This window comes from Talpa europaea (assembly GCF_964194135.1).
Source record: "Talpa europaea genome assembly, chromosome: 2".
In the NCBI taxonomy this organism is placed as follows: domain Eukaryota; kingdom Metazoa; phylum Chordata; class Mammalia; order Eulipotyphla; family Talpidae; genus Talpa; species Talpa europaea.
Genome location: NC_140068.1, coordinates 138,543,881 through 138,555,173, shown reverse-complemented (window position 1 = coordinate 138,555,173; position 11,293 = coordinate 138,543,881). Strand labels below are relative to the sequence as shown.

General features: G+C 46.8%; 1 protein-coding gene across 1 annotated transcript; it reads left to right on the top strand.

Annotated features, from left to right (window-relative positions):
* Nucleotides 1–240: 240 nt before the first annotated feature.
* SERPINB9 (serpin family B member 9) lies at nt 241–8,581 on the top strand (the record flags this gene model as incomplete). Its single annotated transcript, XM_084257094.1, has 6 exons — nt 241–408; nt 2,018–2,155; nt 2,491–2,608; nt 4,392–4,534; nt 6,439–6,591; nt 8,177–8,581. 6 exons carry the CDS (start codon nt 241–243, stop codon nt 8,579–8,581), a joined length of 1,125 nt encoding a protein of 374 aa, XP_084113220.1.
* Nucleotides 8,582–11,293: the final 2,712 nt, after the last annotated feature.

Below are 11,293 nucleotides of genomic sequence, written 5' to 3'. Positions count from 1 at the left end.
AGCCAGAGACCCCAAGGCCCATGTGTTTGGTTTTTATATCCAACCTGGCTGCCCAACTCCACCCGCAGGTCCCAGCCACCCTCCCTTTGGTGGTGATGGGATTTGTCTTTCCCAATGTCCTGATGGCTTTGGTCTGGAGTGGGGGTGGGGTCCACAAAGCCTGTATGGGATTAACTCAGGACATCATTTCCCCCTAACAATTTGACCTTTCTCTTTATTGTTGGTTCCAGACCCTCCACCATGGATGCTCTTACTGAAGCCAATGGTACCTTTGCCCTCCGCCTTCTAAAGCTACTGTGCCAAGACCAGCCTTCTCAGAATGTGTTTTTTTCTCCTTTGAGCATCTCCTCTGCCCTGGCCATGGTCTTCCTGGGGGCAAAGGGAAAAACTGCAGCCCAGATGGCCCAGGTAAGCTCACCTGTCACTCAAGAGGAGGGACTGGCTGTTTGGCTACTAAGTCCTGTCTCTCAGCTTTATGCCATCTGATCTAAGGCTGTCAATGAAGGGGGGAGTACCTGGTGAGTGCAGCCACCCATAGTTGCTCATTCAGGGAAGTGGAGCTGCCTGGGGAGCAAGATGCAAGGTTAACAGGAATCTCCTTCCCTGAAGCATTTTGGGTGAAGTCTCTGCAATGTATAACCCAACTGAGAACTACCAAAATTTGGTCCTAGTGTTACAGAGCAGCCCCAATATGAAACCGGTTGCATGACTGTGGGTCCTCACCAGTGCTCTTAAAAGGGACTTATTAATCCTAAACTGCAGGCACACAGAAAAGGTTAATAAAAGGTTTATTTACAAGAGAACGGGAAATGAAGAAATGAGTAACTCAGGCAGATAAAGAGGGAGATAAATTCCTAAAGGAGTCCTACCCATTCCTCTGACCTGGAATCCCAATGACGTGCCAAAGGTGGCTAAAAGCCCAGTGCTGTGGGGTCAAAAGGGCGACCTGGGCCACAAGGCTGGTTATATACCCAAACAAGAAACATGGCTGCTTAACTCCACCTTCAGGTCCTTGCAACCCTCCCTTTGGTGATCATGGGATTTGTAGTTCCCAGTGTGTTGATGGCTCTGGTCTGGAGTGGGGGTTGAGTCCACAAAGCCTGTATGGAGTTTTCTCAGGACATCCTTTCCTTCTAACATTATTGCATGAGCTTTGTTAGAAAATGACACAGAACTTATATAAAATCAAAAGAGCTAGGGTCTCTTGTGTTGAGGAACAAATGACTTTGTGAGTATAATTATTCATTGGTGAGGAAGAGCAGGTCCATATCTATTTCAAGTTATTGATAAACCAACAGGTCTTCCTGGTTCCTATTAGCTGGAAATAAAATCTCGATGATAGTTACAGAGTTTATTAGGTAATTAAAGTGAGGATTCCAGCCCTGGGGAGCAGTGAGCTTGAAAAGACTGACTCTAGCTTCAGGCAGTGAATCCTGGCACCAATACAGGGTGGAACCTGTTCTCACTTAGTTCTGTACAGATGGTTTTGCTCTTTTGTCTGCTGGACCAGGGATGGAGATGGGTCCTCATCAAATTTTATATTTTGTTCACTCAATTAAGGGGATTAGCAGGAACACACAGAAGTGGACCCAAAAGCTTGTATTTACTTGAACAGACTGCATGGGTACTGGGGGCTTAGTTTACAAACCTCTAGTAAACATGTGAGAACAGTGAACAGGGCCTCCCTGGTAAGTCTCAGCACTATCACCTCTATGGCATGAGTTTGGGCTGAGTTCAATCCCTGGACAGGGCGCTACAGAGCTCTGGTGCAGCAGACCTCTCCTGTCTCACCTGCTGCTCCCCTCAGCAGTGTGTTTCAATCAGTTCGCCTGTTCTGTCCCCGAGTCTGTCTCTGGTGAATCCTCCTCCCACCCCCGCACCTCTGGCCTGTACCCCAGCTCTTACATACATACATAAATAAATCTTTAAAAAGAGAAAAAAAAGATGCTGTGGAGCATTTGAGGTAAAAATCTGCCGTGAAGAGCATTATTCCCCACTTTCATTATTTTCTCAACAGGCGCTTTGTTTCAACACAGAGAAAGACATTCACCGGGGCTTCCAGTCGCTTCTCACTGAAGTGAACAGACCCGGCACCCAGTACTTGCTGAGAACAGCCAACGGGCTCTTTGGAGAAAAGTCTTGTGAATTCCTCTCCGTAAGTCACAGCAGTGGGATCATAAAGGCATGCAGAACATACATTCCCAGAGAAACTCCGGGGCACTGACACTTAGAATCAGCGTTACTGGTATTTGTAATCGTAATTCTTACCTATGCCTTGAAGGATTTAACATGTGACTCTAAAATTCCTGTCTCCAGTTCTGGGAATTCCCGGCTAAGTGCTTACTGTTTCTAAACTCCTTCACGGCAGTAGCCCGTGGGCTAAGAGGCGAGCGTGTGATAAGACGTACACTCAGGACATTCAGGATTTCTTGAACCTTGTTGGCATTTTACCTGGACATGCAGCCTCACTGAACTCCCTCCCGCCCCAAGGCCTTTCGGGAATCCTGTCTCCAGTTCTACCTGGCGGAGCTGGAGCAGCTGCCCTTCGTCGAAGCTGCCGAGCAGTCCCGGGAGAGAATCAACAACTGGGTCTCAGAAAAGACTGAAGGTCTGAATGCCACGTCCCCCTCCATCATCCTCCACGTCCTCACATCTGCTGCTCCCCTTCCCTTCCCTCCTGCCCTGCTCCTTTCTCCTCCCCTGCCTTCTCACCTGCCTTGAGATCCTCCTCCTCCCGTCCCGCTCCCCTGTTCACTGCTGCTCTAGATAGTCAGGCTGGACCTCAAGGCGTATTTATTTATTTATTTTTAAAGATTATTTATGCATACAAGAACAGGGGTACAGGCTAGAGGTGCAGAGGTGGGGGTTGAGAGAATTTACCAGAGACAGAGCAGGGAGCAGAACAGGCAGATCGACTGAAATACACTGCTGAGGGGAGCCGCGGGGAGACAACAGAGGTCTGCTGTGCCATGTGGGTAGCTCCCTGGCCGGGAATCGAACTCATGCTTCAGTGGCTATGGATAACTTCATAGGTTGTATCTTAACCTCTTGCATCATCAGGGAGGCCCACCTCAAGGCATATTTTAACCTTATCAGAGTGCTTTGCTGTGCCCTAGGGGGTAAGCCTTATTGTCTTCATGCTAGGACTAAATTTGATCCCCAGCCAGGGAGCTTCTCACATGGTGAAGCAGACCTCTCCCATCTGGCCTACTGCTCCCCTCAACAGTCTATTTCAGTACATCTGTCTGTTGTGCTCACCACTCTGTCTGTGGTGAATCCTCTCCCCCCACCCCACAACTCTGGCCAGTTCTTCTAAGCAAAATAAATAAATCTTTAAACATAAATAAATAAACCTTAACAGACTCTTAGAGATTCTGATCAGATGCTCAGGCTTCCAACAACAGAGACTTAAGTTTGTCCTCCCCCCTCCAGGACCTGGATGATGCCTATAGAGGTCAAAGCAAGTGCCTAGGCCAGCTTTCCAGCTTAATGACTTACTGACATCTGCTTCCCTGGGGTCATGTTGGGTAAATTCATGGTCTCACTGGATATCACTGCATGGGCCTCCTCTCCACACCCAGCCTTGGCGGGGCCCAGTGATCTAGGGTGGGGGACTATGGGTGCTTTGGTGGTGGGGGTGGTGTGATCACATACAGGAGGTGTGTAACTGTAAACCAATGTTACCTCAAGGAAATAAGTGACGAACAACATTAAATACAATAAACGTTAGATTTCCAAACAAAAAATAAAAGAGATTGCCTTTCCTTAAAGACTTAGTAGTTATTTTCCCATTTCTTCTTGGAGTGGTCACCACTTAGCCATCAAGATGCAGTGATGAAAAGGTGCAACCTGACATGCAAAGGAAAGGAATATCTTTGCCCCTCTAGCCTTCTGCAGGAACAGCTGGTGTTTTGTTTAGAGGATCAAATAAAATCTCTTCCAGAAACTACCAGATGTTCCTCAATGCCCCATGTTCTCCATGGTCAGCTTTTTTCCTTTGGAAACATGCCTCCTCCGTGTGCACATGTGACTGGAACATCAGCCCTGGAGGTTACCTTGGAGCATTAGGTCACACGCCCCATTTAACCATGTGAAATAACAAGCCTCTTCTGTCTCTCTCTTTCCTGCCTGACTTGTTCTCTGACCCGGTGCAATGGTTTTCCTTGAGTAGACTAGGAACCTCTCCCCAACATCACCTTTGCGGTTAGTCTCCAGCTACCGGTAATCATGGGTAGCACTTGTATATGTTGTTTCTGATTTCCGTACTTAACATCCAAACACCGCAAACTTAAAAAGTGTGTTTGGTTCTTGACTGATAATCTTGAATCAGCCAATAAGCTTTATCATGCTCTTATGAAAATCAACAGAATGTATTATGGTTTTCTTGGAAGGTAAAATTCAAGACCTGTTGCAGAGTAACTCCATCAGTGCCCAGACGAAGCTGGTTCTTGTCAACGCCATTTACTTCAAAGGAAGGTGGAATCAAGAGTTTGACAAAAAGAACACGATGGAAATGCCTTTTAAAATAAATGAGGTGAGGGGGAATTCTTGAAAATTTAATTAATTAAATGAAAAAAAGAAATTAAATGGAGAAATCTTTATTTGTAAAAGCATAAACAATAGATTTAAAAGTAATTGGAAACTTGAATGGAAAAATAAAAATTTGGGGCCTCCCTGGTGGCACAAGGGGTTAAGATGCAGCATGATGAAGCTGTCCGCAGCACAAGTTTGATCCCTAGCCAGGGAGGTGACCCACATGGCGCAGCAGACCTCTCATGTCTTGCCTGCTGCTCCCCTCAGCTGTGTATTTCAGTCAGTCTCCCTATTCTGCTCCCTGCTCTGTCTCTGGTGAATCCACTTCCCCTCCCCCCCTGCTGTGGCCTACATCCCAGCTCTCGTATGCATAAATAAATCTTAAAAAAAAAAAATTGCTATCCAGAATATTTTGCATTTTATGACTGCTCTTACAACCTCTGTTAATCTTCTGGACTTCATGGCAGCTACCAAGTTCTGAAAACTGAGGATTTTCCTTTAAGCCCATGTTGCTTAGCTAGAAAGCAAATACAGGTGTACAGGAGATACGTGTGTGTTTTGGGTGGAGTAGCGGGAGAGGATACAAAAAAGTTTGTCTTTAATCAGGTATTTTTAAAATTAAAATAAGTATAGACTTGAACTGCTGTGAATTAACTCACTGTTGTGCATTTAGGATTTATAGTTTTTCTGTATGAAAACTGCCAATCTCCTTAGTGTCAACGCTGAGGTATAACTTTGCATTTAAATAGTCCGCTAAATCTCCCTACCCCTAAAAAATCCCATTTAATGCAGTTAGGAAACATACAGGTGAAATAGCCTTTTTTGGATTAGGTATACTTTAAATAACTGAAAAAAATTAATCTTCTAGTTGCAAAAGAGGGAGGGGGAGAACTTTTTTTATCACTGATTTTAGAAACTAAAGTTGATTTTTTTTTAAAAGATTTATTTATTTATTTATACAAGCACTGAGTAGAGTCAGAAGCGCGGGAGGGTGAGAGAATTCACCAGAGCCAGAGCGGCAAACAGAACAGCAGACTGATGAAATACACTGCTGAGGGGAGCAGCGGGCGTGGCAGGAGAGGTCTGCGTGCCATGTGGGATCCTCGCCGGTGGTCAGGGATTGAACTGGCACTGCAGAGGCTGCGGGCAGATTCGCAACCCAGCACTCAACCGCTGTGCCACCGGGGAGGCCCAGAAACTATTTAAAGTTTTAATACAGGGGCTGTATCAACTTTTAAAAAGCAAATGTAATATTTAATGCTTCAATTAATTTCTGACGAGCTATACCTCTTCTGTATTTTTTTTAAAAAGTTTCCTTGGATGAGAGTGTAAGAATTGGAACAATTGTGTTAAAATGCATGAAGATATGTGCGATTCTTCTATACTTGCAACCAGGGTGTTTTATTATTTTTTTAAGATTTGTTTTATTTATGCATATAAGAGCTGGGTTGCAGGCCAGAAGTTGGGGGGGGGGGTGAGAGGTTCACCAGAGACAGAGCAGGGAACAGAACAGGCAGATTGACTGACGTATACTGCTGAGGGGAGCAGTGGACAAGACAGGAGAGGTCTGTTGCGCCATGTGGGTAGCTCCCTGGCCTGGGATTGAACTCGTGCTGCAGAGGCTGCGGATAACTTCATAGTGCTGTGCTCAACCCCTTGCACCACCAAGGAGGCCCGCCAGAACCAGGGCATTTTAAATGAGGAAACTCTGGCTTTTTCTTCTGGAAAAAGGCATTTATTTGCTGATGCCTGATACTGATGCTGGGGAGCAGCTGGGGGACAATCGGGAGGTGTGGGCTAGAGCCTGGTACATTCTCCACTGGAGCCCACTGGACCTCACTTAGGAATGAGAGCCTCTTTCAGCAGCCTAGCTTGCATTCCACGCTCATCTGTTTTTCACATTAGAAGGAGCAAAGGCCCGTGCAGATGATGTTTCAGGAGTCCAGCTTTAACCTCACCTACATCGTGGAGGTGCGCGCCCAGGTGCTGGAGCTGCCCTATGTTGACCGGGAGCTGAGCTTGCTCATTGTGCTGCCCGACGGCATGGATCTGGACTCGGTGAGATGAACGCAGATGCCCCCCTGTGTACTCTCTTGGAGGGCACAGCACACCCTCCACCTGTGTATACCTGTCCATGAGTGATGTGGGCAGTCAAGCAGCAGAGACGGTAACCAGTGACCAGTGTCCCTTCCTGTCCTTATCCAACAGTCTGTGGAATTTCTCATCCTAACAATTGTCGATACCCAGAGGACTGGATTCTTTTTCTTTACTATGCTTTTTTTAAATTTATGCATGCAAGGACTGGGTGTAGGCCAGAGGTGTGGGGGTGAGAGGATTAATCACAGACAGAGTTGGGAACAGAACAGGCAGACTGATGAAATACACTGCTGAGGGGAGCAGCGGGGAGACAGGAGAGGTCTGCTGCGCCATGTGGGTTGCTCCCTGGGAGGCCTGGGATTGAACTCGTGCTTTAGTGGCTGCCAAGAGCTTCATAGGTTGCATCTTAACCCCTGTATCACCAGGGAGGACCCTTGCCTGTGTATATTTTTTGGTTATTTATATTCCACCAATGAGTGAAACCAACCAATATCTGTCTTTCACTTTTTGACTTACTTCACTTAACATAATCACCTTATGTTGAGGTCCAGCCATTTTGTTCCAAATAGCTCTAGTTCATCTTTTATCACAGCTGTATAATATTCCATTGAGTGTATATTCCATAATTTTTTAAAATGTATATATTTAGCGTCTCCCTGGTGGCTAGGGGGTTAATTCACAGCGCTGTCACCACAACTGCCTGAGTTCAATCCCTGGTCTGGGAGTTAACCCATATATGGCTCAGCAGACCTTTCCTATCTCATCTGCTGCTCCCCTTAGCAGTGTATTTCAGTAGATCCACCCCTTCTGCTCCCCACTCTGTCACTGGTGAATCCTTTCACTCCACTATACCTCTGGCCTATATCCCAGTTCTTCCATGCAAAATAAATAAAACTTTTCAAAAAAATTTTTAAGATGTATATATTTAAAGAAATATATGCAGTACTTATAAATACATGTAATATTATTGTATATCTAAGAAACATTGTTTCAGTTTAGAACCTGAAGCAGTGAACAAGAAAATGAAACTGACACAACAAAGGGGAGGGGAGGAGCCAGCACTAGAAGGTGGAGCCAGAAGTCACCCAGGGCAGAATAGATTCTACGTTGGGGGACAGCTCCCACCTCTGCTGTATCTGAGGTTGCTCTCCACAAGGCACACAGTGGCCCATCTGGGCAGAAAGCCCTTCTGGGTTGGGCTATCCTGAGAACACTTTTACAGCCATTCTTCCTGCTGCCAGTGTCCGGTCTTCAAAACAGCGCAGTAAAGAGAAAGAATCCAGTCTTCTGGGCGTCGGCAAGTGTTACAACGAGAAATGTCGTAGAAGCGGTTGGGTAAGGAGAGGACAGGACACCGGACCACCTCTGTGTGTCGGGTTGCTGGAGGTTGTCCCAGCTGGGCACAAAGCCCCTGTAGGTAATGGCACAAGTAGGGAGCTCAGAGATTCCTGGCGTGTCAGGTGCCCCTGGTCCTGGGTGACCGTCAGCAGCCACCCACGAGAGGAGGAGGGATGCCTGTGTGACCTCACTGATTCTGACCTTTCAGGTGGAAAAAAATCTCACTTTCGAGAAATTCATGACCTGGACCAAGCCACACCGTATGACGCGCACCGACGTTGAAGTTTTCCTTCCAAAATTTAAACTGGAAGAGGATTACGACATGGAATCTGTGCTTCAGCATCTGGGAGTAGTGGACGCCTTTCAGCAGAGCCAGGCTGACTTTTCGGCGATATCAACCGAGTCAGACCTGTGTCTGTCCAAGTTTGTGCACAAGAGTTTTGTGGAGGTGAATGAGGAAGGCACGGAGGCCGCAGCTGCCTCAGCCATGGTGGTGTTAGAATGCTGCATGGAGGATGAGCCGAGGTTCTGCGCCGACCACCCCTTTCTTTTCTTCATCAGGCACAACAAAGCCAACAGCATTCTCTTCTGTGGCCGGTTTTGCTCTCCATAGGGTTGCACCTCTGTGACCCCCCGCTGGGGTACAGGCCAGATGTGTGGGGGGTGGGGTGAGAGGATCCACCAGAGACAGAGCAGGGAACAGGACAGGTGGTTGCCCGGGGCTACTGTTGTTTTTACTGACGGTTCCTCATCTGGAATATCGGCAGTTTATCATCCTAATCAGCCTCCTATACAGCGTTTCTCTAAAGGCATTTTCTGCTCAACAGGCTGAAATCATCTCTGTAACACTTGCTTTGAAACATTATCAATGTTCTCTAAATTTGTACTCTGATTCTAAATGTGTGGTTTCTTTGTTTCCAGCAATTGAAACTGCCTTAATATCTGGGTTATCTCACATTTCCTCCTTGCTGGCTCATTTACAAGCCCTACTACAAGCCAAAACACATAAATTGTTTATTGGCCACATCAGAGGTCACTCTAACCTACCTGGACCTCTATCCCTAGGCAACCACATGGCGGACTTACTTACTAAGTCCCCAGTTGTTATGACGGTGACTCAGGCTCAAGAGAGCCATGCTCTTCATCACCAAAATGCTAATGCTCTACGTCACCGTTTTCAAATTACTAGAGAACAAGCCAGACAAATAGTTCGTGAATGTCCCTCCTGTCCGGACGTACATCATCCTCCCAAACTGGGAGTTAATCCCCGAGGTTTGAAACCTCAAGTTCTCTGGCAAATGGATGTAACTCATGTCCCCTCTTTCGGGAGACTTTGTTTTGTTCATGTAACTGTTGATACTTTCTCGCACGCCGTCCATGCCACAGCCCGTACTGGCGAGGCAGTTAAGGATGTTGTGCAACACCTCACTGCATGTTTTGCAGTTTTGGGTAAGCCATTAAAATTAAAAACTGACAATGCTCCTGCATACACTTCTAAATCATTTCAATCATTTTGTGCTCAATGGCGTATTGCTCATGTTACTGGCATTCCATATAATCCTCAAGGTCAAGGTATTATAGAAAGGACGCATCAAATATTAAAACTCCAGCTTGACCGTCTCCAAAATGTTGCCCGTTTTTATTCCCCTCAACATCTCCTTCAACATGCCCTATTTGTAATTAATCATCTTAACTCTGATGAAAAAGGTATAACCCCTAAGGTGCGGCATTGGGGATACACTGATGTCTCCAATCTGCCTCAGGTTAAATGGAAAGACCTACTCACTGGCGCCTGGAAAGGCCCAGATTTACTACTTGCCTCAGGGCGAGGTTATGCTTTTATTTTTCCTCAAAATGCCGACTCCCCTGTCTGGATCCCAGACAGACTCATCCGCCACTGTCCGCCAGTCTCGAGCGCGAGCCCAGGTTCTCCGTCACCGACGACAAATGGCACGCTTGACGAAGAAAATACGTCGTCCTCAGCTCCAGCAGGAAACTCCCAGCCGCCTTCCAACATGGGATCACATAAAAGCCCTCACGATGATGGCTGAACATCTAGTTCAACAAAATAATGCTCCACGCACCGCCACATCAATTTTCCTGGCTCTCATCGCCATCTTGACGACTCAATCTACGCCTGTACAGTCGGCCCATTTTTGGGCCTATGTACCCGAACCGCCTTTTCTGCATCCCGTTCCCTGGACCAAAAATTCTGCCATAAAAATTTACGTTGGGCCTCCCCGGTGGCGCAGCGGTTGAGCGCTGGGTTGCTAAGCTGCCGCGGCCTCTGCAGCGCCGGTTCGATCCCCGGCTGCTCCCCGGCCACCGGAGGAGGGTCCCACATGGCACGCAGACCTCTCCTGCCGCCCGCTGCTCCCCCCAGCAGTGTACTTCGGTCCTTCTGCCTGCTCTGCTCCCTGCTCTGGCTCTGGTGAATTCTCTCACCCTCCCGCGCTTCTGACTGTACCCAGTGCTTGTATAAATAAATAAATAAAAATCTTTAAAAAAAAAAAATTACGTTAATGATACTAACCTCCTTGGTGGGTTAGCTGATTTTCACCCTGAACATATGGTTTCTTCCCCTATCGATTATGAGGGCTTGTCTGATGACCCTCCACTATGTGTCTTTGCTAACTCTGTATCCCTTCCCGGTTGTATGATGCTAAAATATGTTTCCATGCTCACTGATGCAACACCTCGCACCCCTTCGGAGAATCACCGCACGGACAACAGAGACCGTGTTGTCTGGAGTCTGACGTTTATGGCTTTGGACCAACTGACGGCAGACAATGGAATCCGCACCTTCTCCTCACCATCCTTTACTCCCCCTTTTCCCAACTGTGTTCAAAAATACCGGGATGTTGACCAATTCTGGGACTCCCTTATTTCTTACCCAGTTTGGCTACATTGTGGTTTTTCTCAGGCACTGCCTATATCCCCTCTCATGTCTCAGTTTACTGTGTATGATTTTTCATTTGCTGTTCCAGCCCTTCACTACAAAAAGTTTTCTGTTGGATGGGTACCACCTATGTATGCTTTTCATCATCATAATAAGACTTATTTTCAGCCAGAACTCTTTCGTCTCTTTGCTGCCTTCGATGCTGTATATTTCCAACAACCTGGACAGAACACCGCTACGATCCCAGTACGTGCCTGCGTTGGATACCCCTTTGCTCTGCTTTTGGGTAATGCCTCAGCTACACGCATTCAATTGCGTGGGACTTCTTACTCCATCCATTGTTCTGGCTGTGTTGTTACTAATTGTATTACCCCTTCTCTCGCTCGTTTGTACCCTGTTGTAACCTTACTTAAAAGACCTCCCTAT